Raw genomic sequence first — 26,654 nt, 5'->3', positions numbered from 1 at the left:
TTCAAAGCTCTCAAATTGCCCAGCTCTACAGTTGAGCAGGGGTCAATAACAGATATAGCAATGTCTTGATTTTGCCAAATGCCAGCTCTGTGACAAATCACAATCATGTTTTATTTATGTTCAAAAGCTGAGGTTGCATTTAGAAGCAAGATGCCACATAACAAGACACAGGGAAAAAGAGAATGTTCTCAGGAACAACTAGGGCTTCTACCAGTCTAACATTACATCTACATGTAAATAACATAAATATATTTCACTTAATCAATCCTGAAACAGAGTCTTCCAGAYAGGCTGCTGAACCAGGCTGGTCTTCATGTTTCAAAGGATGTCAGTAGGTTTTGATCTTAGAATTATAGAATTGTATAATGGCCTGGGTAGGAAGTGACCTTACAGATCACCTAGTTCTAACTTCCCTGCCATGTACAAGGACAGGAAGATTGGGCTGCTTCCATGGTCCTTCATCTGTTCTGTAGTAAGACTGGACAATGCTTTCCAGAGCTATCCATGTAACCTTTTTTGTGATTCTTAAAGGCTACACAGAGAAAAAAAAACACAGCAATTTTCTTATGGAAGACATTAAAGATATTTGCAGAGAATTGATAGTATCAGGTCATGAATGAAAAAAAACCCACCCCATATATATTAAAATTTATTGTCTGCAATGTGACTTAGGCTGAACATGAAAGTGTATGGTATAATGCAGTAAAACTGTGCATAGTTACTTTAGGCAGATTTACAGTTACACCATAGGACAAAACAATAAACCTCTTATACCYACCAATATCATCAGGTGTGTTTTCTATGTGAAAGGTACATGTGTGTGCATTTACACAGACACACACAAGTATATTCTTTATATGAATTTATAAATATATGCACACACATGTAAATTACAATAAACTGCTTCAGACCAGCACTAAATGGAGRCACAGAGAAGTAGGGATGGAATTTAAGAGGAGAAGAAAAAAGGAAAAKGAATATTTGGTGGGTTTAACTATTTTCTAATTTGTAAACTAAACACTGATCAATGGTCTGGAATATTGAAAATTGCCTGGAGCTTTTCTAGGCAGAACAGAATACAGGGAAGCAGTGGATAGCTTGTAGAGCTGGACAGAAAACAAAATGTTCTAAAATTTCCACAAAATGGGGGGGGGAATGTTCTAAGGAATATTTGGCAATTCCTTTTCCAGATTGCTTTTTTCCCCAGCAAGCTTATTCTTGTCATTACCATGTCTACGTATGTGAGTGCATGAGGACACACGTACACGCTAAAGAAATTAGATCACTCAAACAAGATGATAAATCCCAGATGCAAGGCATGGATGTTCTCCATTCATACATAAAAGACATCCCCTTGGGGAATCTAGCCACTCTTCAATTGAAAAGCATTTAATGGTGCAGAGAAGATATGGATCTTGATCCTGCAAACACTTAAACATGTACTGCAGTGTAAGCTGTTAAATAGTCTGAAGAAGTCAAGTGTGCAAAGCTAAGTACATAATTTAGTTGCAATTGAAGGTTTTAAAACACAGCAGAATGTATGCTTTTAAAACTTCTAATTTTTTTTCTTAGCAGTACCACACAAAGCAGGAAGAGATAATCACAGCTTGCAAATCTTTTAGTAGAATTCTTGTAAAACCAAAGATTACAGTCAGAAGGGGCAACTGTCATAATCTTTATGTTCACAGAAGCCGAAAGGATGCTGGTGGTCTAGGGATTATCTTCAAACACACAATGCTAAGACTCTGGTTGAACAGCAGGATGTCTGTTCTTAGCATTGCAGCAAGTCTGGAAACAAGGAGGTAAGAACACCACAAAGAGTCACAGATCTGTAGAAGGGGAATTCCCAGTTTTGCAAATCAGCAAATGTAAAAGCTCTAGATTAAGCCTGTGTCATCAAAGAGGAAAGATGTGAAGTAAGGTCTCACTGATTAGATTGCCTTTGCAGAAAGGCTTAGAGACTGAATGTTTTAACATCATTAAACATGTTGTTAATGGGTTGTGAGGTTTGAAATCACCCTTCATCCTCAAAATGAGCTGGCTTCTACATATGTGGCAGTATTCTGAAAAGAGAAGCCAAGAAGGTTATTAAGGATGGGTGGGAAAGAAATGCTGCAGAGGACATCTGCTTAAAAACATGTTCTTAGTTCTAAGATTGTCACTCTATACAAGGCAAATTATAATCTTTTAACCTTCCCTACATTAGATTTCTTCTTATTGACTCACAGTCCCTTTTTCTGTGAACAAGCAGAGAAAAATGAACACATTTTAAACCCTGTTCCTTTGCAATATGTGAAAGCATAGACCAGTCTAAAGACAGCCTAATGAAAGGAAATATTTCATTGTATCAATTGCTTTTACTTCTAAACACCTTCAGTTCTAAATGGTAATCACGGTAGGCTAGTAACTAAACAGATCACATTTGTTTTGTGGCAAAGAACAGCATTGACCAGGATAATTATCCYTTTCATTGGAATGCAGAGGGCAGCAGTTTGGAATAGTCCTGGAGGGACACAGTAGATGTGTGACACAGGGATACATTTTATCTGTCAATCTGTACTGAAGCTTTAAACTGTGATATTTTACATTTTCGCAAGGGACTTGTAAGCATTAATTTCCATCACATTTCAGGGCCGATTATAAAACAAATTTTTAACAGGTGTTTGAGGGCTGTTGAAGATATGCACGCTTTTATTATCTGGTGCTTTTCATTAYCTTGTTTTTTCTTTTTATATTTGTGGACAGTATTTTAAATTCATGATAGTGGGTTCTGCAAAAGTATTTTATGCAATRGAAAGCTAAAAGTACACAAGCAGGACTGAAAGAAAACCCACGTAATGCAAATTCTTTTCACAATAATTGGAACTGCATAAAAATCAGATAAATCCTGCAGCCAAATTTTATCAGCACAAAGCCGTGTAATTCTGTGGGGCCCAACAGTGCAGGAGGGCAATTCCTTTTCCAGATTGCTTTTGGTTGCTTTTGGTTGTTACAACAACCAACATTTTCTGTTCTTTTCAACCTTTCTCCCTCAACTTGCAATCAGACTTTGATGTAGTTCAACGGTATAATTTGGCTTTGATTTTTACATGTTTTTTTCTGGTATCTTTTATGTTGATTTCATKAGACAGTTTCAGCAATGACATACTGAAAGTATTCTCCAGGCCCCTGGGTGGTGTCTGAGCTATACAGAAAAGGAGTTGAAAATTGAACAATATTACAAAGCAATAGGCCTAAGAGGAGATAATTATTAATAAGACACATTTTAAAAATTTTATATTTTCATAGTTCAGGCTCCAAAAGATGAACACTTAGAATTCCAACAGCAGTAGGATGCTACAGTAACACTAATTCTGTTGCTCCTTAAAGCACTGCAGCTCCAAGCTCTTCCAGATGAATTTTGCTTAAAATTGAGGTTTGGCAGGCAATATGTCTGTGTTTCAGCAGCACTGGCCTTTCTACTGCTGACTGAAAGGACACAAGAGCTTATGTCTTTGTTCTAGTCACCTATCTTCAGCTATTTGTCAAAATCACATTTCTTCATCAGAAAGAGCACACGCTCTTCTGAATATTCTCAAGTTTGAAGGAATTTGTATGATACTACATATATATTGTAATTAGTATGATGACATTAGCAATTATGCAGCCCCTGTAAACTCAGGTTAAAAGTATTATCTTCTTTACAGCAAAGGAAGTAAGCTGCTCCAACAGGTTGGAATGAATCTTTGCTTAAGGAATGCAAAGAAGGAGCTCACTCTTAACTCCCCTGCTTATGTATTTTCTCAAACACAAACAACACACTATCAAATGCAACAAGTCAGCCATGATTTCCCTTTGTCAGGAGCATAGATGTACCCATAGCATCTCTGGAGCCAGACAGCTATGGTACAGAAAAGGTGTACTTTTAACTGGAAAAAAAGTCCCAAAAAATATTATAATCATAGGGTTTGGGGAAGGATTAAGGCAAAGACAAATGTCTACAGATTGCCTTTCTAGAAGAGAACAACTTGGGGGAAGCAGATTCACTACAGCCTTGTGCTAGCTGGAGAAATGAAGTATCTGGTTTGTCAGGTTTTTTAACTAGTAGTTCTGTGTCAGTCTAGATTTTACTGGTGAAGTTATTGTTTTATTCACTCTTGCCCTGTGTAATCATTGGAACAAAACTTGTGTCATAAAAAAGTGATGCCATAAGGATTTATTTATTSCCCCACTGACCATCTGGCTTTCACTCTCAGATCTACTTGTGATCTATTGCTAAAATGACAAAACTGAGATGATTAACAATATTAAATGCCAGAATATAGAAGTTYTTTTTTTTTTTATCCTTACTCAAAGCACTGTCTCCATAAGCCATTTAATTGTCTCCCACGGTTCACGTCAAAATTCCTAACGATAGAGGAAGAAAGATAGTGAAACAGAACCTTCATGTTACGCTGAGAGAGTACTTAAATCAACATGATGCCAGAAAGACATGCAATTAAAAAMATTACATAGCATTTACCATAGCTACTTATACTACCAATACAATGAGAATTAACATTTTAAACTATTTTTTGCTGTGTCTCTCTGCATATCTTTCCTTTCACAGTATTTCTGTTCCTTCCTATTGCTAACTTCAAGATTTGAGGTAYAGGTTCACAAGCCAGCTAAGGTTTCCCATGTAAATCTGGCAATGATTTAGTAGCTGTTTACCTTGCAACCTTTTTTTTGCATTTCTACTCTTTAGTAAGGATTAAGAACATAACAAAAATCAAACTATGTATTGCTCAGTACCAGAGCCTGAGAGGGACCAACACAATCCTGCTTAGAGACAACAGAACACACAAGTGAAATAATTCCTTGTCCTGTTCTCACTTTTGTCCAGTCTGATGCTTTGGTTTTCCTGAGCCAGATGTTTTAGCTTTGTTCAACACTTTTTCATGTTTAACAATTCTTCAGATTAACAGACCTCAAAACAGTTCAGYGTAATTAATTTAGCACCAGGCTTTTAAATCTGGTATACTACTGAATTAATAATATTTTAGTGGATTTTCAGTTTGTTTGGTTTGTTTAGAAATCAAATTAGCAATACTACTTCACATGAATTTGTAAAAGTTTTTGAATATTTTGTTTACTTCTTTTTCAAAACGAGGTCTGTGCTTTGTTCCTGAGTCAATAGACTTCTGTGAGATTAAATCATGCTCTATTCTTTTAAGCATAATAAAAAAACAATGATGTTAACCTAAAAATTTAGATGTCCAAGCCATTAGAGAAGGAAGCTAACAGGCCACCAGGCAAAGATTGTCATTCCAGTTTCTTCAACCTACAGAAGATAAAAAAACATTTTCATAGTTTGGTGTGCCAAGAAAATTCTATGTGAAGTGAGATGTCTTAGTCCTATCCAATAAGAAAGACCTAATTTTATATGGGGAGCAGACAGGAAGCGTATTTTGCATTGGAGTGAGGCAGKGGACTCTGTTTTCCTCAAAATGTTTAAAGCCTCAACAAAGCCCAGTGGGAGAGGGGAAAAATCACATCTGCTTCCCTCTACAAGGATACTTCTGTTTTTTCTTAGTGTATAAAGATACACATGAAAACAGGCATGCTGGGTGAAACCCTCAGCAAAAACCAGTGGAACCTCCCACAATAAAGCTGATTGATAATCTGTGCTTCTGCTCCTTTAGAGTGCATCTGTTCTTACCATCCCATCCTATATTAAGTCAATAAATATTGTCTTTCTCCACAATGCAGGGAAAGTCTCAGCCTAACTCAGCACAGCAATAAAAGCTGAGGAAACCCTTTACATGTGCTTGCTTCCTTTTATGATACTCAGCTGTGAACTCTCTTCTTGAGATACCACAGAGAGCTTTTCATAAAACAAAGGCAAAGAATGTTCTTTTCCTGGTTTGCTGAATGCATCTTTTTGTTGCCAGACCAGACACAGGTTATTTATTTTTATATTTAGCAATATCAATTGCTAAATAGCAATTTAGCTATGAAATGTGGGTAGGATGTGTCCCTTATCAGGGATGCATGTCTCTATTTGGTGGCTGCTCAGCAGCCTTACCAACTCACTACCTACTAAGCTGTTTCCACATACAAAGTGAAAACCAGGAAGAGAAATGATAGGCCCAGAAAGAGCATAGCTTTTAGCACTAGGCTGTGGGGTTTGGAAGATTTTAAATCCCCCTACTTCTTGTGGGATTTAACTAAAACACCTTTTAGTGTCTATATAAACAATGCCTTTGATATCAACAAAGGTAATTCAAGAATTTGAGAAAAATATTCTATTTTTTTTTTTATTATCTGCATAGGTCATATATTTTAGGAATATTTTTTCTCATCTGCAWCTTAGAAGACCACATAGCTTAGTTAAGACTTTTAACCAGTAACATTACTTTAAATTTCACTAATATAAAAAAGAGTAGTACAAGATCAAATAGGTGAAAGCCAGTAAGACTGAGTAAGAACACCATTAACTATAAGATCAATGTTTTGCACCTTACTCAAGTAGCATTTATTCTATATAGGATAAAGAGTGAATTCTATAGTGTCCTAAATTTTAAAAAATGCTACTTTGTGAGCTGTACATATACAAAAACAAACTGCCTGGAGGCAGAAAGAGAAGAAATAGTAGTTAAGAATTGTATAATATTCAACTTACCAGTGTAATTACACGTCTGTGCCACAGTTCAGTATACATGAAACAAAGATTATTTCTTTAATATTCTGTTAGCCAAAGGACTTCTCAGACATCAAAATATTCTGGCACATTCTGAGTAAATACAGCTGATAGACCACAAATTAAGAATATAAAAACACTTGAGAACCATAAAAGAGTAAGGGGTTGATCCAAAGAGGATTGAAGTTAATGGAAAGCCTAACACTGACTTTATTTGACTCTTAATAACCCCTGGAGACAGATTTCCTCTGATTTACATTAACATTTATACTGCTTATCAAACCCAAATTACATTAGACATTTAAACTGAAGTCCTTTACTGCATAAGTCAAGTATAGTATATACAAGAGGCCAAATATAAAAGAGTATTAGGGGCTAAAACATACTAAAGGTGTCATTACTTCAGAAAGCTAAACAGACTGTCAGTGCTGAGTACCTTTACACGGTAGTTTTAAAAATAACCTCTACAAATTTTAAAAGCATTTTGGAAAACAAATGTCACTCAAAAGCCCCTCAGTTTTCTAAAAAAGCCGCCAGCAGAATAAACATTAGTGAAGTTAACCTCTTGTGATGCTGTAATGTTAGCCACAGAATGACCAAAATAAATAAATGCACATGACTATTACTGATTCTCTGTCTCTATTTATTTGGTGTCAAAGATAGGGAAGGGGAATAGAATTAAATATCTCATTCTGAACTGGAACCAGCAATATGTCTTAGTGTGTCTTCCTACATTTTAGAGATGTTTCAGGACATTAGTTTCAGAGCTGTTAAACCATGTTTTTAAATCAAATGAACCTTAGCTAAGTTAAAAGTCACACAACCTACAATTTGAAGGGAAGACTGGAATTTGACTTTAAGGRCAGAATTGATTAGACAAAGAATGTTAACAATTTATTGCTTTGGAACGGTTGAGTTCACTTACCATTGACATATATGAACAGGCACAACCAAAAAGAAATTATTTTTACACAGAGAAAGAACTAAAAATATTAAGGGGCAAATGAAAGAGAACTTCTCTGATACTTTTGGATCTGCCTAGGGCTGCAGGCTATCTCTCAGCCATCTGCTTCTTCCAGAAGGAGTGTTATCTGCTGAAGGCAGCTCTTTCCAAACATTCAGCACTTGGCAATACTGCAATAACCCTTTGAAGATTGCAGGGAAATTTCTCACAGCTTCCAAGTTCTGCTCACAGCTTTATTTGGAGTTATCATCCATGCTCTGTCTTTGCACAGATAACAAATACAGCAACATAGATTTAAAGGGCTTATTSAGATTTACCTTACCTTACAATACAGACAAGCTCAGCACGAATGATTCCTTTAAAAAGACTTCCATGTGTACTCTTAGCTACACAGCTGTAAAGAAAAGGCTTACAATTAATTAGATATAGTGGGSAATTTTAGCTTCAGCTTAACCAGATTCTTCTCTAAATGTTTACCTGAATTTACAAAACATAGCTGAGAACTTCTAAGTGTCAGAGMTAGGGATTCCTTGTTCAGGACAGCATTCACCTACCCAGCTGCCTTCAGCTCTCAGCCTCTGCTTCCCGTCTCTTGTGCCCTACCATTCACAACTACTTGCTATTCCAAGGAGCTTATCACAAGTACTGCCTTTTTTGTATGTAATTCTCTTACTTACCTTAGAGCTGAAGATTTGGATACAACTAGAAAAAGGGTTTGTGGCTTTGTCTGGAGACAACTGRTTTTAAAACTCAAGAGTGATTTTTAATTTCCAGTTTACACCTGAGCAGCTATGCACACCAGTTTGCACACATTTTGGCAAACACTGTTCTTCTTAACTTAGTTATCTAAAATTCTCTTTAATCAACCTGCTATCCACTTGCTGGCTGCTCACTCTGGACTGTTCCCCAAATGCAATGTGAGATAATGACATCTTGTTAAATATTGTGTAAGATACATATTTTGTATACATTAGGTTAATGATCTAAGGTGCACTGCTACAAACATCCCACTGGCATGTTAGCAATGGAAGTGTCAGATGACGAAGCTGCTGTTGGCTGTGTTTATGTGAAAAGTCCCTTTTTTCCCTTTGACCTTTTTTTTCTGGGATTCCTGTTACCCACACACTCATGTCAGAGCTGCACAATCATGAACTTATGCAGATAACCATTAAACCAGAGCAATCTGGTTGCAGATCCAAGAATTTAGCAGCAGCAGAGCCACCTCTTTGTTATCTGGATTTTTCAAGTCTATTTTCAGCATTCCCCGAGTCATGCTCCTTGTCATCCCACACGTCTTTTTTCTTTGATTTATCACTATGSTCTTCCCTCCCTTATGTCCTGAGTCAGCAAAAGCACTTCTGCTCAGGCTTTGTTCAAAAAATTAATTTAATTTATTTGTAGACAGAACTTTAGGGTCCACCTTAAAGTAAATATATATTTAAAAGCTTTACCGAACAGGCTGAGATTACTRAACTCTAAATTAGCTTTGGAATATTTTCACAACCAAACTTAAATSTCTCTTCATTGTTAATCATAAAACCCACTTTGGGAAATGCTGCTTTGTGCTGCAATATCTAAATGCTCCCTAGAATTGATATCATCACTCCCTGTACCATGTTTTCAGTTGAATTTTATATTGTTTGTAACAGTAATGACTTGGACTACATAACCATTTATAGCATCTTAAATTCTTCATTCGACAATCTTGGTTCTCCTCCATGACATCCTGCTATTTAATAATTCACACAAACAAAACTGCAGTTCRATTTCATATTCCATTGTAAATGAAAGAGGTATTCTCAGTAGTGCAAGCCTATTTTACATAGCCTATGATTTATTTTATTAAAACTATGGAAATTAGGGACAAAAACTTTCTGAAATTCAACCTGCTGGAAAGCCCATTATAAGCATGAGACTGCCTTAGAATTGCTTCAATTTTTCATAAATTCACTGTCACTGACATACCTCTGTCACCATGAGTGCAGAGTATTACTTTTGGCAAGTTGTCAGCTCTTTWAGCCACAATATGCTCTTTCTCTTCTGTCACTGTGAGAGGCTACAAGGCTGATAGTAACAGAGGGAGCTGGCAGAGGAAAACCAGTCTAGAGAAGATTAAAGGTGCATGTACTCCAGCAGCCAYTACTGCCACCTCTTTCAATCCCCTGAATGATCCATGACGAAAGGCGTTAATCCTCCTGCAAATACCACTCCATCATGACTAGTGGGGGTCAAAGAAGTAGCTCAGTGTTTAAATTTTGTCAAAACTTCTCACGTCTCTCTTTCTAGGTCCTGAYTTTGTAACTTATTTTGTAAAATACCTCTTTCCTCTTGTCTTCTTCATAAACATGTGGTTTGGGAAAAATTAAAAACAAAACTTGAACTAATTTAATATATATGCAGCTTTTCAGAATAAAGTTTATCATATCTGCTAACAAATAATCCAGAGAATTGGGTAAACAATTAAGAAAACTCGTTAAAATTTCCCTGAATCCTTGTGACAAAAGTATATGTCTTAGAGAACTGAMAGTAATCCAAGACACCAGATTTCAACTCTCAGGCCGTGGCAGGGCTTCTTTTTAAAAACTCGCTGACATCATGGAGCTGAACTGTTTCTTGCASTGAAGAATCTCAGGGTATGTGAGCAAAAGAGGACTGAGGTTACCCCCACWATGCTGCTGTGCCTCTGCCTTGACTCCAAGCCCTGATACCTCTCCCTGCAGGGAAACATGCTCTGCAAAGAGCCACCCAGGTCAGTACCCCATGGAAGCAGTCCTCACTGACCATCGTAGCAGGGCAGACATTCAGTGGACAGCAATAAGCTGTGTTTTAGTGTCATCAACYTTTATTTTTTAGATTTAGGCCTACACATGCTACAGAGAATGTGAAACATTTCGGTGGCCTGCTGTACTGTTTGATGTGTGCGAAGTAGTTCAATAGCTGCACTACCTCAGGCCTACAATGGAAAATACCAGCACTGACAAATCTTAAATGCTGAGATTTGTCCTCTGGCAGACACCTCTGAAGAGAAGCAAGTCTTGAAACTCTTGGAAGTGTTAAATATTCGCTAAACTCAGTCTGCATTAGTGGTAATGAAGGTTACATATACTAAAGGTTAAAGAAATGTAAAACACTCTTGGTGATCTATCGAAGGGACAATTTGAAGCCGGCTCTTCTTCAGCGTTTTACTATACATTAGAACATAAATAAAATTCTGCTTTAGAGGGCAATAAGGCAATGCTAACGATGCCGACCTGCTTTGGGTCTTTTAGGGACGTGGAAAAGCATCTTCACAGAGCCCCCGACAAGAAGCAACGACTCTTTGGTCCGTTCTYTCGCGGAGAATCCCCGTGAGGGAGCCGCGGGCAGGGATCGCACCGCGGGCCGGGCACAAGCGGGCCGGGGCACAGACACCCCCGAGCGACCCCGGCGGGGCCGGGCCGGGTCCGGCAGGGGGGCGGGCCGAGTCCCCCTGAGGGAGGGGCTGCGGAGGAGCGGGGTGGGCGCACGGAGGGGCCGGAGGCGCTGGGAGCTGCGGTCCGGCCGGCAGCGAGCGCCGGGAGCGGAGCGGAGCAGAGCGGAKCAGCGGGGCCATGGCGGGGGCCGCCCCCTCAGCACCGCGCCTCTGGCTCTGCGCGGCCGCGCTCGGCTGGCTGGCGGCGGCCGGGGCCCGCCGGCGAGGTAAGGGACACGGGCACCGGGCACGGGGAACACGGGGCACACAGGGCACACAGGGCACACAGGGCACAGGGCACAGGCACCGGCGGCCGCAGGTGAACGGGCGGGGGCCGCTGCGGGGCAGAGGGGCAGCGCCGGGTGCTCCGCTGTGCCCGCGCACCGCCCGCCTCCCAGCGCAGAGGCTGCGTGTCACAAGTGTCACTGGAAGAGGCTTAACTTGATACCTGCCAGAGTAGGAACTGTCCTTGTCACAGCGCACTCGCGGGAAAGACCTGCCCAGAGCAACTCCGAGACCCGGAGTGCCGGGTCTCCCACCCTCACTTCGTGGCGCTGTTCGCCTGCGTGCTGGAGCATCCTTACCTGGGACCTCTGCAAAACCCGTGTCTGTATTGTTTCAAATTTCGGGTAGAAAATCCACATCAGGAGTTGATGTAATGAYGTATTGCACTGAGAACTACTAAAAAACGTTCTATAAACATATGCTTTACACTTTCATAAAGTTTATGCGGTTATTTGCTGTCTTTGCAAAGCGCCCTGTAGCGTGTGAGCATAAGGGGTTGAAAAGTGTTTTAACACCCAGTCAAATGAGGTTATTTATAAAGATGTATTAATTTGTGTGTGTTAATTCGATTTTCTTCATTGGTCTGTGCATAGGAGTCATTGTGTTCTTGTTTCATGGGATTGCAGTAYTGTCATTACTATAACATTTTTGCTCATGTTCTTTTATAGGTCACATTAAAGAAAATTGTCTTTTTTTGGTAGTTATAGTAATATTTATATTTTCTTTTAAAAGTATTACTCTATATAGTTGTTCCAGGATAATTTCTTCCAAAAAGTGAACTTTTTTCCTATTGTATTATTTTGGAAGAATTTAAAGCCCCAAATAAAGCTGAACACTTTTGTTAAATTCAGTCATAGTTCTAATTTTTCCCTTGATATGTTGGTACACTGCATTCTTTGCAGTCGGTAGGGCACATTCATACTCACAGTGGGCACTTACTAAAGGCACTTTTTATCAGTGGTCGTTTGCCAGACCCCAGCCTTTGGGCAGCAGGAGATTTAAACACCGAAGCTATTTGTACCTGAGGAACCAGTGCTGCCACTCTGCCCTTGTCTGTACTCTGCTGTTACTCCTTTCCCCTTCTCTACTCTGGTTTGTACCCGGCGGTCCTCAATTCCTGACTGGAAATATAAACAGGTGCAAAATCATTGATCCCTTTTTGCACATGGATGGAATAGAGATGTGAACAGGAAGTTGAAAAGCTCTTCCTTTGTGGAACTCATTTTCCACCTGAGTGCCTCAGAGATAGTCATCAGGAGCAACCTAATATCTCTTTGAGGTAAATGAGCTCCTGTGTTGATTTCAGAAACCTCTTTGATTTTTGGTCAAGGTGTTCATAGGACCTATTACGTTACCCAGTTTATGGCAGCCGTGGTAGAAACTTCAATGTGTTTGCAGAGATTTTGTCTSTATCTCTCCCAAAAGGCTCACCCCCCAGCACAATGCTATTCTTGTGTTCTGGGATGGATCAAAGCAAAGCTTACAGCACTAATCCTGAAGACAGGAAAAAGCAGGAAAAAGCAAACATGGAATCAAATACTTCCTGGTGCACAGAGGCACAAGTTGAAGAACAGTAGAAAGGTATATGCAGTATTATAGGGTGTTTGTGGAAAGATGCACAGAATATTATCAGTAAACTCAAATTCTAGGGAAACACATGCAAATTTCCCCAGGATGGATTGCTTTGTTTCAGCAGACAGTGTGTAGTGTCTGGACCTCCAAACTGAATGRGAGAGTTGTGACTTTCTAGAAACAAGTCTCTTAATAACCCGTTGATAACCTATTGCTGGTATCTCCTCTAGCTTAAATGAAGACAGAGGTACACAATCTACAAAGGAGCCTGAATTTCGTGGTCTTACTTCTCAAGTATTCATTTGTATATTTTATAATTAGAATTTCATTATTCTATAGCAAATATTTAAAATTAAATTTATGAAATCACGAATACATTTAAAGGTCAAAAAATAAATAAAAATAATATTTCCCCCTGGGAATARTATGGATGTGGAAATATTTCCTTTAAGAATAATCCTGATTAAATATTAAATTTTGTTAGAACTTGCATGAGTTTTCTATTTTGTGTCAGAAGATGTTAGARTATTTTGTGATGTGGATGAAGCCACCAGTAGCACAGACATCTTCCCATACTTTATTGTTCCTCAGAGACATTACACAGAGCTGGAASGTAAGCCAGCTCTCTAGGTAGCCTTCCTTAGTACTTTCAAGCTATCAGAACCTGTTTGTAGTTCCTTATAATTTTGTCAGGCTTGGCATMATCAGGAAGTTTCCTCCCAACCCAAACTACTCTATGATTCTATAAAATTGCTGGGTGTTAGACACAGGCAAAGTTTTTCTGGAGCATTACAGCAAAGTCAGCATTCACCATTCCGAGAATAATAGTTGAAAGAATGCTTATATCAAAATCTATTTTTATTTAAGGTGTCCTGAATAAGGAAATAATGGTTTTAGTGGAAAATTTAGCTAACTCCTTAAATGCATCTGGTTTGAGCAGATCTGGTCTGCAGGTGTAACTGTTTTTGCAGAGTATTTGTGTATCTGTCCAGAAATATGATAATTTTATTTGTTTCTGCTGTTGCTGAGGTTAGACAGAACTTCAGTTACACTCAGGTGTGTAAAAATGTTGGTTTTATTTGTGTTATTGATGATGACAATAATTTTCAGTTGTTTTGCAGAACAGAAAAGAAAAAAAAAAAAGGAAAAATCACCCACTGTAACACAACATAAGATTTCCAAACAAAAACTATGGAAATATTAGCATACTTCTAGAAAGGAAAAAAGAATACACTGGATTAATAAAGAGCTGGATGGCATTTTAAAGTGATATGCATAATAATAAGAAACTTATAAYTTGATCTTTAGTAGGATTTATAACCCTATTACAAGTGACTACAGTCAGCTGTTTTAAAGATCTATCAAACGATGATCTAATTAAAGTGTGGAGGAAAAGAAAATAAAGACTTGTCTCATGTCTAGCTTGATTTATTAATGGAGAAGGTAACAGATATTAATTGTTTCAGTAGTGACTCAATTACAGGAAAGAAAACTAATGAGGGTGCTGTATGAAAGGGAGAATTCCAGTGAAAAATAGAGGACAGGAAGAAACTTCCATCATGGTTCRTAAACTGCTTGTGCTGTAGCTTGCTTGGAAAACATTTCAATAACACACATGACTGACCTGTGATTCTTCAAGGGCTTTTCTYTAAATTCCAGTGAAGGGTAAGTTGCCTGTAAGGTCAAATTGTATGGACACGAATAGCCTACAGGCTACTACAAGCAGCTCAGAAAGGCAGTGGTGGCACAGTCAATCACAGTGACTTCCAGCTGCCCTTAGAGGATAGAAGATAAAGCTATTGTTACCTGCCTGGCTAGCCTAAAGCTGCATCAGATTAAATCTTCAGTCTTTGAAAGACTTYGGGATTCTCATACTGTGCTGAAAGAGATTAAGTCTATTCTTTCACTAGGGTATCTTCTCCATTTAAAGGTAGGGAATTACCTGAATTTGAAACTGTTTTATAATTGCAGTTATCTAGAGTGACATGAAAAAACGTGGAAGGTAGTACCTCACTGCATGATTTGAACTAAAATATGTTTCTAATTAGTGACACAATTATACCAGGCAAAATATGTGACAAATAGTGACAAACCTGTTTGCTATGTTCTGCATGTATACATGCAAACTGCATGCAAGTATCCAATTATATCATCTCATCCATTTGAGGGAATTATTAATTTCATGCCTAGGAGTTCTGTAAAGTGGTTGTCTATTCTGGAAAGGCCTTTGGATAATCCTTACTCCTCTTGAGGTAATACTGTTATATTCATGTATATCTGACACCCTATTTGCATTCAGGTTTGATAAACATCAGTGGAACTAGAAAATCAAAATCCAGGTAGAATGTGTAAACATATTCCTTCCCACTAGTTTTGCATCCAGAGTAAATGTCTGTGGGTTATTATTGAATTTATTGTCCACTAGAATAAGGGAAGTTATGACATAATTAATTCTATTAAATTTCAGATTGCTAACACGCTAAGTTGTTGTTACTAACACTTCAATATATTTTTTCATATAATTTCACAAGATATTGCGGCATATCCTTATTTTCCCTTAAAAATACTTAACATCTTTTCTAAAATACTTGTTAGACGTTCTACCCTGATGCTCAAAATACTCTTGCTCCATAGTTCTTGAATGCTCTCCTGGTGGACATCAGATCCTGCAGAGCCCTTACCGAAGTGTGGATTTTGATTCATCCCACCTCCAGCAATCAGCTATTCAGGATTTAATCTGTGACCATTCCCTAACACCAGGATGGTATCGCTTCATGATTTTTGATAAGCCTGCTGAGATGCCAACCAAGTGCGTGGAGGTATTGTTACAAATCATTTGATTCTGAGAAATAGGTTTTGGTGAAAAGTTTTTCAGTAGGATAGGTGTAAAAATCCCAGTATGATTATGGAGACTGATGTGGAGCAAWACAAAGTACCTATTTTCTCTAAATACTTGATTATATTAAAATTAAGTCTTGAGCATTGAAAATTCTATACTGCATGGGCAATAGCAGAAGATGGTAAATTAAATCCCTTTTGGAGCACTCAAAAACTGTAATTTCCACTCAGTGCTAAAGAAATAGCAGGGATATCACATCTGTAAAGCTGGAATTGTGATGGTCAGTGTGTTCGGAAGGCCATGTGAAAGCACTGTAAAGACTTGCAGCCACGTGAGTCCAGTAATTGTGGAGCTTTTAAAGTCACCATGCCACAGAAATGRGATTACTCCTAAAATGACTTGAATTAACAGAGCTACCTGAAGATTCATTGCCTTGTCACTTGCAAGCCTCCAAAACCGCAAGAATTACTTGATACTTCACATGTGTAATTCTTTATTTTGGAGCTTTGTTTTGAAGCCCTGTTATATTCTGAGGAGATACTTCCTTTTAGTTTCCCCTTTTTAAAACATTTTCTTCCTTAAAAACCCTAAAAATATMATTAGAATATTTTACCCATGATTTTTTTAATGAATTAAAGTTTCCTTGTCACAGTCTCTTGAAAAAAAATTAAAATTCCATCAATTAAKTGCTTTTAAATGAATACAAAAGAGTTAAAAATGCTACTGAAATGGAATTGAGTTTACAGCATACTCTCCTGTTTTTTAATTAATCAATTAAATTTATTAATTAAATTTGTTTGTTAAATCTTTACAGCTGTATAAAGCTGCTTAAGTGACTTTTCCTAATGTGCAGCTGACTCAAGGATTAAGAGGGCTGTGTTGCAAAAGCTACTTGTTATCCAGGTTTTATACTGAAAAAAAGCCAAGAAGTATGGTTCCTGGAGGACTTTCTTTCAGTTACATTTAATACCAAAAAAATGTTAAGTGGTTGTATTTTCTCAAAAATGGATTCTTTCATGCAAAGAATCAGCAGGGGAAAAGCAGGGAAAAACGAGTGTGTTTTTCAGAACATAGCTTAGACTAGTAAAATACCCACTCATCTCATTTAGGAAAGCTTTAGAAAATCTCCCWGAAGTTCTCAGTGCTTAGCAAATATTGTTAAAAATAGGCTGTCTATCTAACACAGAGGAGCTCAAATAATAACAGTTGGAAAGAGATTGATTCAAAGCTTATTAAGCAAATGAAATTTATTCATTGGTATCTGCTTTGTTGCATCTCTTGAAGCAAGACATTTATTTTGAAATCTCCAAGTCAAAACATTAAAACCAAGCTAAATGGATGTATTGATTAGGAAGTTTCCTCCYTTCCTTCTTTTAGGAGAACTTTTATTATAGGTATATTTAATTTTTGTGAAATATTCAGAATGTTGAGCAATTCATCCCATTTCTGTCTATTTCTTATTAATTCTGTCTTTGTGGTGGATTGATGGTGAGCTCAGTGATTCTAGATTAAGGAGGAAAAGTGTGCTTTTGAGATAAGTAATTACTCAGAGACTCTGCAGTAGCCTTAACCCAAGAGGTCTAAAGGCAGGCTGGTCCGACACCTTGTTGCACTATCAGGTCAAAGAAGGGAGTACTTGAGGTGATGTGTGCTTTGAGAAGTTCTCAAATTCTCACAATTTCAGAGTTACAGTTTTCATGTTTTCCAAATTCTGGCTGTAACACACTGTGTCCTGGGTGCTTCTTTTCAGTTTGCTTTCGGCAGCACACAAAAGCCAGKAGTCAATCTGTAACTCATTATGGTAACCCATGGATGGGATTCCTTCTTTGTCTCCTCTTCCAGGAATTCATTTTCCTGTGTTCTGCTGGCAAACTGGTGTGTGTCAAATCAGACTTTTGCTTTGGTTCCCATGGTTGGTACTGCAGCTGTGTTGTGGCCTTCAGGGCATCTTTCTGGACCTGAAGGCCTGGCATGACCACAGTGGTGAGGGGGAGTGTTCCACTACACACTTCTTACTCYGTGAAGGAAATCACTGAGCAATGGTTTTGTTTGCAAAAGAGGGAGCAAAACCCTGCTAAAATCACCTGTTGAATCCATACCTGAACCACAGACCGTGTGAAGCCCTCTGCTTTGCAAATACTAAAGTATTTAGGGTTGCTACAAAGTCGCTGCAATTATTGYGAAGGTGCAACAAGCATTTTTATTTCTAACTGTGGGCAGTTAGAAATAGAAAGGGCTTATCAGCCATTTTGCATTTTTTGCTCTCAAAAATCTTAGTAACCTTGTATTAGCTGCCCACATCTCATAGAAGAACTCCAGAAGGGTAGCTGAGCCTTCAGCTGATGGCAAAAGATGGATAAGCAATGTCAGCTTCAACACCTTTAGTTGGTACTCRGTGTCCTTTTGCTCTACACTGGGTTTGCTGTGCTGTGATGGCATCCACACAGTCTCTTACTGTAGGGTAATAGTGCAAAGCAGCTCACTAAGCYGTAACACAACTGTGGGCATTTTTGAGCAAAACACTCAGGTGTGACTTCCAGTGAAGTTCTTCAGGCACTAAATTATAGCCTGTCTTTTGAAAATTTAGCAGGCTCAATAAAATACTTCAGTCCTTTTTGTGTATATTTGTATTCAACCTTGAGAAGGAAAGTCAGTGATCCCTCTGTTACATGGTCTGAACTTGTCTAAAAGCTCACGTGAGAAATTAATTGCATATGTACCTTTCATTAAAGCACAGCAACAGTTTGAGGTAGCATTAACCATTTTCTGATGTTTTTCTCTGGTGCTGAAGATGAATCACTGTGGGACTCAAGCCCCTGTCTGGTTGTCTCTGAGGGAGTCAGAATCCATGCCTCGGCCTGGTGAGATCAAACAGTTAACAGCCTGTGCTACATGGCAGTTTTTCTTCAGCACTTCAAAAGACTGCTGTCTTTTCCGAATCCCTGTCAGGGTGAGGAACTGTGGAGATTTCTTTGTTTACTTACTGCAGCCCACCCAAGGATGCATGGGGTATTGTGCAGAAGGTGAGAAAATGCATGCTCTAACTCAGCTAAGTGTGTGTTTTTATRCTGTGTTTCTGATCTATATCTCTCTGATATCTGGCAGAGTGGAAATCCAGGAAATAGTTTTGCTAAAATTTTTTGCAATCCTTATTTTTAATATTGATACGGTAGAAGAAATTATCTGAAATTACAAGGTGGCTTCATTTCACCCATTCATTTCACATTTAACTTACACATAGCATTTGACCAATTTTCAATGCCCAGAAATTTAAGAATTGAAATTTCCCATATAAGGAGGTTGTAAGACACATGTAGAAGTCAAAATTTGGTGTACCAATTCCATGTAATTCATGTCACTCAGACTTCGCAAATACCCATTCCTGAACATGCATAGAATTATGTATCAGAAAAAAATTTTGTCTTAAGAACTCGAGCAAACTGTGTTTATATCAATTATTGTTTAGCATTGTTAGGAATGTTTTTTTGTTTTAACTTTTATCATCTTTCTGGAGAGTATAYATGTTGTTGCTAGAAGGAAATTCAACACAGAAATGCTCTCTTGATACACATTTTATTAGTACTATGAGAAAGAGCGGGAGATCTTTTGCTATGTTTCCCACTGTGTTGGGCTCTTGTATTGCAAAAGTGTTGGTCCTCACAGCTCAAAACTTCAGTATTTCACTATTCATGTCAGATTTTTCAAATAAGCAAGCCATGGTTAAATCCTTACAGTTGTAAACACTGTGAAAYAGTGACAAATTAGTATAATAGGAAATACTTACTAGGTCCTATAATACGTCATTGTGAAAAAAATAGCAATATTTTCATGCATCATACGCTCTGTTGCTCGGCGTCATATTCTGTATTAGTGACTGCTTTCAAAAGCTTAATAGCAAATTTAACAGTGGGCTTTCTGGTGCTTTGTTGACCCTCATTATACCTTTAGATCCAATTGTTGAGACATTCTCCAAGGGTTCAGCAAGAATGTGAATGAAACAATGAAGAACTCCTGCACAACAGGACTTGCATTTACTTTGGATCCTGGTACATGATGAGGAAAGAAGATATAAAACCAAAGCTAGACAGCGATCTGGCAAATTTTTACTGCCACAAAACAGCAGGCAAAAAGCCTAACTGTTCTTTGCCTCTGCTGAATGCTGTAAATATGAAACACATTTTGAGTACAAATGCACTCATTTAAGATGGTGTTGTCATGTGATGTAMATTGTACTGCTTTTTGTATCTAGGCTACCATGTGTACTGTATTTTCTCTTTAACACTTTGATAGCTGTAAACACCTGATGCAAATTTTCAATCTGTCCTCTGCATGCTAAGGAATTCAAACATTATATCACTGAAGCATGGAACAGCAAAGTCTGCTTTTCATTCTTTTTGGTGAATGGRATTTCCAGTGTTGCTGCTGCCCTTCTGATGTAGTTTGAGTAGAGTGACTAAATAGCATTTTCATGCCTAAGCCAAGTTCCACTTATTTTTCTATAGCATTCAAAATACAAAGCAATTGTAGTGCACGGGCACTTTTTCTTAGGCCTCTGCAGCAAATGTGATTTTTTTTCAAAGCAGGTCTGGACTGAGTTTTGCTGTCTAGAGTTACAGTTAAAGAATAAMTATTCAGATGTTAATTTACAGAGGCAAAATATATATTCAAGAGAATAGTTTAATTCCTTTTTATTCACTAGCACCATGTATAAGTATTGGCTGAGCATTTCGGCAGTAAAAGTTGTAGAGGTGGTGGGATGTTCTACACCCTTCCTCCTAGATGATTTCTACAAGGCTTTGTTCTCACTGCTGTCATAGCTGCACATGGATCAGATTAAAAGATTGCTTCTATTCTGCAAATTTGCACTTAATTAGTCCTTTGTGACATTTGGTCTATAATCTAACAGCACTGGTGTGCCTACTCTGTATGTATGTGAATATATAATGTGAAAAAAAAATTAYAGTTGTTTCAGATGCAAGGCCACAGACCTGTGATCCTGAGGGAATGGAAATTCAAGGTGTCTGTAGCAGTGAGTATTTTGTTTTGGTTTTCAAGGTTTTCTGGGCATCTGTGACCCAATTATGTCAATATTTAGTGATATTCTGTCTTGAATAAAAATATGGCCATGTTATCAACAGTATTGCTTGGTTTGTTGCAAAATGAGCAGTTCAAGGCAATTTCAGACAAACTTGGATTACAAAAGTTCTTTCTCAGAATGTTTTGAGTGAGTATCAAAATGTCAAAAAGTAATTATAATGATGCTGACTGACAGATTACTTTGATTCTTCAGSAGTAAAATAAAAGAGGAATCTACAAATCATACTGTTGCTCATACTTTGCCTTTCTAAATAGCCTTTTTCTTTTTCCTTTTTCTTATCCCCACTCTCTTCATAAATAGTGAAATTATTCTTCTGTAAGGCACATTCCTTTGCATGTTGYTCTCTCCTGTCTGGTAAAATAATTAATTGTATTTTATTGTTTATATTTTTGGTTTGGTTTTTTTTTTTTCCCTCTTTAGCACCTTCCTACTGGCTGGAATATAATCAAAAGCTCATAAATTTTTTTTTTCTCCATTTAGTAATTAATAGAAGGAAGATACAGATTTTACTTTGATTCTCTTAAGTAACTGTATAATATTCTCACATATGAAAAAGGTAAATATTATTCATGTATTAACTGGTGAAAGATATGTCAGTGTCATTATATCTAATACTGATTTTGTGCAGAATAAAAAGCACAGACCACACTTCTGTTTGACCAGGTAACCTGGCTTCTACGTCATCTCCCTCTGTGTCACCGCCACTTCCATCTGTTCCTGAAGTTGCAGCAGAGRTGATCAAAGGCAGCATCTACCTAAGGTGTACTTTTGGCATTCCTTTTGCAAACAGCTCTGTTGGATTCATTGTAACTTGGTCAAGAYTTTCTCCTGATGGTATCAAAGAAGAACTTACACGTGAAACCACAGTTCATACCTTCTCACTTCTAGAACTAGATGGGATAAATGTCAGACTTGGAGACAGAGTAAGTTAAAACATTATTTTTTTGTGTATTTGTGAATATGGCTCAGTAGACACTAAGAGTTTTTATAGAGAGAGGTCCAGCGCCTTGCTGTATAACTTTCCTTGGCAGAAGCCTAWGGCCTCTACTTGTTTACACCAACTGCCCATATGAAGTGTAAATACCACAGAAATATAAATAACTACCACTGCCTTTAAGGTTTTGAGACAGTTTGTCTCAATACAGTGCAGTGTGCCTCCAGGAGGTAAATTTTTATTTGATAATGTAAATTAAGAGGCTTTTTCAATGCAACTGCATCTCAGTGAGAGGCTGTAAGAGCCAGAGGCTGTGGAAAGCTGTGTTGTTGATGCATTAGATAGATATTTTTTTCTCTGGTTGAGCTGCTGCTTACTGGTTTTGTGTCKAGGATTTGTATGTTTTAATCTCTGCCATCAAAAGCTGTGTGAATACCTGCCCTACATTCCATTATACCAGAACGAAAACAGGCTTCTTGGTAACTGAGAAGCCTAAGCACTGGAAAAATCAATAAACCTTTTATTTATATATTCAAAAATATAGGTTAWTTTTTCTTGGAGAAAATAAAAAAAATGCTGTTGGTGTGCATATGTATGATCAAGGAAAAGCCAGGCTACTTGCGTCACTTATGGACAGCAAGAGCAGTTGTTAATGCTCAAAAATCATTTGGGGACTTCGTGAAGACTTGCCTGACAATGTTGGCTTGGTGGCAGTCAAAAGGAAAGGCACAATCATAAGCTACATCCTGCTGCTGTGAATCTTTTTTTCTTTTCAGGATTGGAAATAACTGCATGTGTGGTCAACACATCTCAAAATGAAGCAAAACAAAAGCAAACCCCAAAACAAACACAAAACCAAAGCAAGCCCACAGTATCTAGTGGCATGGAACTAGTTCAGTGGAGGGAAATCACACTGAATCCCTCATCCTGGAAAAGATTAGCCAGATCTATAACATCAGAAAAAACATAATCTAAGATCTAATGGTCACTAAACAAAATTAAAAGGCAAAAACCTGAAATGAGGAAAAAGTTGTGTATTTCATGTAAACAAGTGTAGAATACATTTTCATAAGATGTCATTGYTTTGAGAAATGCTCCAGAAATTATTTTTTTAGGTATTCATTAAGTATGATTTGTATGCAGCCATTAGTAGAAGAAATCTCTGTACCACTGGTAGTATGTGCCCAGAAAAGGTCTTAGGATGCTTAGGCTTTTCTATTTTTTTCTTTGTGAGGTGTACTTACCAATTTCCTCTGGCATTGGGTACCTTCTGGTACGCAAGAAGACTGGCCATGATGAGTCTATTGAACTGACCATGGTGGCCAAGCTTTGTCTTYATGTGACCATTTCATACCAAAAATGTATTCTATTCTGGTTTTGCCCTACAGGTCTACTGTAGCAGTTCTGCTTTTTTCATGGAGAAGCCARATGTACAAAGCTCTTCAGTTGAGAGCAAGGAATTTTTTGCTGGAATTAAGGTAACTTTGTAAGACCATAATGTAGTAGGAATCCTTGAGTATTGCTACGGCAGTCAGTCCTCTGATTAGGAGGCACCTAAAATGTATTAACTGTGAATTAATGGAGCATGTTGTGGGCTGAGATGTGCTTAAATTTGTCCAAAAGCAGGAGAGATGCAGTGGTTTGTGTGCTGCCCACGAACTCAAGGTGCAGGAGTGCTGAATTGGCACCTTGCACACACAGGCACTAGTTTCCAGCAGCTGGAGCCAGCTCTGGCACTGTGCTCAAAGAGTTTGAGGGCACAGCCCTRAGCCAGCCTGGTGTGGGCTTAGAGRGGAAGCTGGGAGGTGAGCTGTGCTGTGCCATGTTTGGTCCAAGGCCAGGCACCCAGTGTGGGTATAGCTACAGAGACCCTTTTGTTGGCCAAGAATGTGATCCCAGTCCCAGAAAGATGWACTGCATGTCATTGCATGTTGGGTATAGTCCTGCTGGCTTGGCCTGAGCTTGTTTCTGTAGGATCAGGGCCTCGGTGTGTCTAGTAGAAGTGCAGTTCTGCAGTGTTCCCTACAAATCAGCARTCTGTTGTCTTTGTTTCCCTGGGAGGCTGCATTCAGGATTACACCCAGCCTACCAAGCCCAGCTGTAGGCCCCCRTCACTGATCTATCAATCTCTAATTGAATTGTTGATTATACATTTTTGGTCTCTATTGTAAGCTTGCAGAGAAGAGTCCCAGGGGAAATATGGTGCTTCCAAATTCTTTAGGAATTGTTACCTGTAGGTMGCTTCCCACTTCCTTCCCCCTCTACCCCCAACAGTACACAAAACTCTTTGCATCTTTGCTTCCACGAGTTACTAATTTTTGTGTTGTTAATGTGATTGCTGACTCCTTACCCTTCTAGCTAACCTTTACTCTTGCCTTTTCCTTATCCTTGCTCCTTTCCCCAACTCTTCAAGACTCTGGCTACTGTGTCTGCACCTTCTCCTCGATATGCTGCTGCTCCTCAGCTTATTTATGTAAATAAGCACTCCTGGCTGTTTAGGAAGCAGTGCTTCAGTTTACTCACAAAGATTGCATTTTAAGTACAGTTTCTTCTGTGCTAGATACACCCAGAAACATACGATGTATCAGAAGATGGGAAGGAATACAGACTRACAATAGAAAGTAGCATTCCTATTCCTTGTCCTGAGTTTACCCAGCTAGAAAGTGACTGCAAAATCTCACTAGCATTATATATTGTTGATGAAGGTAAGTATTACCCTAATTTGTTGCATTTTGTATATTTAATTTATTTTTATGAATACTGTGCTGGTTTCCTTCTTCAGAGAAATCCTTACACTAATTAGAGACTTTCTAAAATGTAAAGTATCCACAGTCTGTATAATGCTGCTGAAAATATGAAAGAATTACTTGTTGAAGTTTGCAGGTGCTTTTTGGTAGACATATCAGAGCCACATTCTTTAACTCRAAAAGACAGAATACTGTAATACATGTAAAGTTTATAATTCAGTTMATTTTGTTCACCTGTTGTGTTACAGGTATTATGTATGCAGGCACAAAGTCCTCACTTTTTAATATTATAGCCATTTTCTGTAATATTTTCTCAAGCACAAATCCTATGAACCAGGASGAGCCTTGCCAATGCAGAAAACCGTCTTTTGTCTCATTAGCAAGCCTGTCATGGTTTTCATTTGTCTGTCAAACTGGGAACTTCACAAACATTATTTTGGGTGTGTGTATGAAGAGGTGGAGAGGAGGGTTTTTGCATGACCAAACCAGACCCAAGAAAAATGCATAATTATTTTAATCTGTGAAAATGTGTGTACATAAGTTAGTATCTATTTAACATTAGTATGCAGAATGTGGCTTATTTAGAGGAAAAACTCATTCATTATGTATTTTCTTTAAAACAGGTAAAGAGCAGTTAGGTTTAAACTTGGCTCTTTCTTCTTGTCATGTGGATCTTCTCCAGAAAYCCTGCAATGATGGAATCTGTAGTCAAGCTGTAATTTATTTCACTGCTGTGACCGACTTCATGCAGGATGGAGACAGAATTACCAGAATTGCAGTTGAACCTATATCCAGTGGGAATTTCCTGTGGAATGGCTATGTTCCAGAAAGCACACAGGTTGAAAATCATCATGTTAAGCTCTCTATACTGGCCAGAAGTRTGGCTAGTGTTAATGAAGCTTTTATTTCAATTGTGACTTGCTGACTTACACCAGGATTTCTAAGTGGTTGAATTTAGTTGGTTTATTTTTTCTTGAAATTCTGTGTTTTCATTTGAATTAAGTATTTTTGTTCACATTTTAATATTGATGTAACTACTCAGGTTGATTAAAAGTATAATATAATATTAGAATGGAAACTACTATCATAAGATAAATAATGTACCCGAGTCCATTTATTTCCTGGTCTGACATGTCTTACCATTTGTTTCTTTGTTTTGAAGATTACAGTTAAGGATCTACCCACAGCCTACTGCTACTCATTTACTGATCCTCATATAATTACATTTGATGGAAGGTAATTACTGGCTTGCTATTCTTAATTTTGAGTGTGTTGGKATTTTTTATTGGTGGGGTTTTTCTTTGGGGGGGGTTGTGTTTTATTAATTTATTTATTTGTGTATTTATTCTAAATCYCTGCTGGTGCTACAAGTCAAYTGTAGTTTCCTGCAACTGCACTGARTGTTTTAYTTATTTGTTTTGACAGTAAGGATAAATGTGCCTTAGTTCATAAAAGTTTGCCAGCCATGATGAGGTTTATTATATTTACATTTCTAAAGTGAGATTTTGGGGTTGTGGCAAGAGAATGAAGCAAATGGACAAAAGGAGTGGTAGTTGTGCAATCTCTTGACTATGAAAGAAAAAAATGTTCATATATTAAATATGAACCATGATAAAATGATTGATTAGGCAAGACTTTTATACAAAAGGGTTTCCAAACAGCAGCGTAGTTTCCCTGTTTGTGTGTGTCAGTATCTGAGTCCTTGTAAGGATCAAATTACTGGAAGCTGTTTGCTGTCTGCATAGCATTTTGCTGTATTTCCTAGTGGCATTGAAAGCAACTTATTTGCTGCTGTCACTTGCACATCACTGGCCTCCTTTTGAAGTGAAAACACTTGGCCACCACTGGTTCGGGTGTGCTTCTTTCTTTCAAGGTGTTTCTGATTCACAAAAGATATCTGAACAAACACCAACTCCACACTTGGGAGTTTTATATTCTTCGTTCAGTAGAAGCACATTTCTTTAAGTGGCAGGGTGAGAAGAAGAGGATATTGCATCCAAATACGGATGTTCAGCCCACGTGTGATAACAGAAGGGGAAATAGAAGTTTTGATTGGTTCCCTGRTAGAACTGTGGCTGCTACTACTAAGAAAGGCAATGGGGT

At 38.1% G+C, this 26,654-nt stretch overlaps 1 protein-coding gene across 1 annotated transcript in view; it reads left to right on the top strand.

Annotated features, from left to right (window-relative positions):
* The first annotated feature begins 11,215 nt into the window (after positions 1 to 11,215).
* Positions 11,216 to 26,654, top strand: part of VWDE (von Willebrand factor D and EGF domains) — a 36,240-nt gene continuing 20,801 nt past the window's right edge. Inside the window, exons 1-9 of the mRNA XM_057372135.1 lie at positions 11,216 to 11,303; positions 15,568 to 15,752; positions 18,564 to 18,795; positions 20,736 to 20,801; positions 21,534 to 21,793; positions 23,193 to 23,282; positions 24,365 to 24,509; positions 25,175 to 25,389; positions 25,714 to 25,787. Of these exons, the coding sequence (XP_057228118.1) occupies positions 11,216 to 11,303; positions 15,568 to 15,752; positions 18,564 to 18,795; positions 20,736 to 20,801; positions 21,534 to 21,793; positions 23,193 to 23,282; positions 24,365 to 24,509; positions 25,175 to 25,389; positions 25,714 to 25,787 (1,355 nt within the window). The remainder of the gene's footprint in view (positions 11,304 to 15,567; positions 15,753 to 18,563; positions 18,796 to 20,735; positions 20,802 to 21,533; positions 21,794 to 23,192; positions 23,283 to 24,364; positions 24,510 to 25,174; positions 25,390 to 25,713; positions 25,788 to 26,654) is intronic.

Source organism: Malurus melanocephalus, unplaced genomic scaffold (assembly GCF_030028575.1).
Source record: "Malurus melanocephalus ecotype Western Australia unplaced genomic scaffold, MMel_1.1 scaffold_164, whole genome shotgun sequence".
Classification (NCBI taxonomy): Eukaryota; Metazoa; Chordata; class Aves; order Passeriformes; family Maluridae; genus Malurus; species Malurus melanocephalus.
This window is presented reverse-complemented; position numbering and strand designations above follow the sequence as displayed.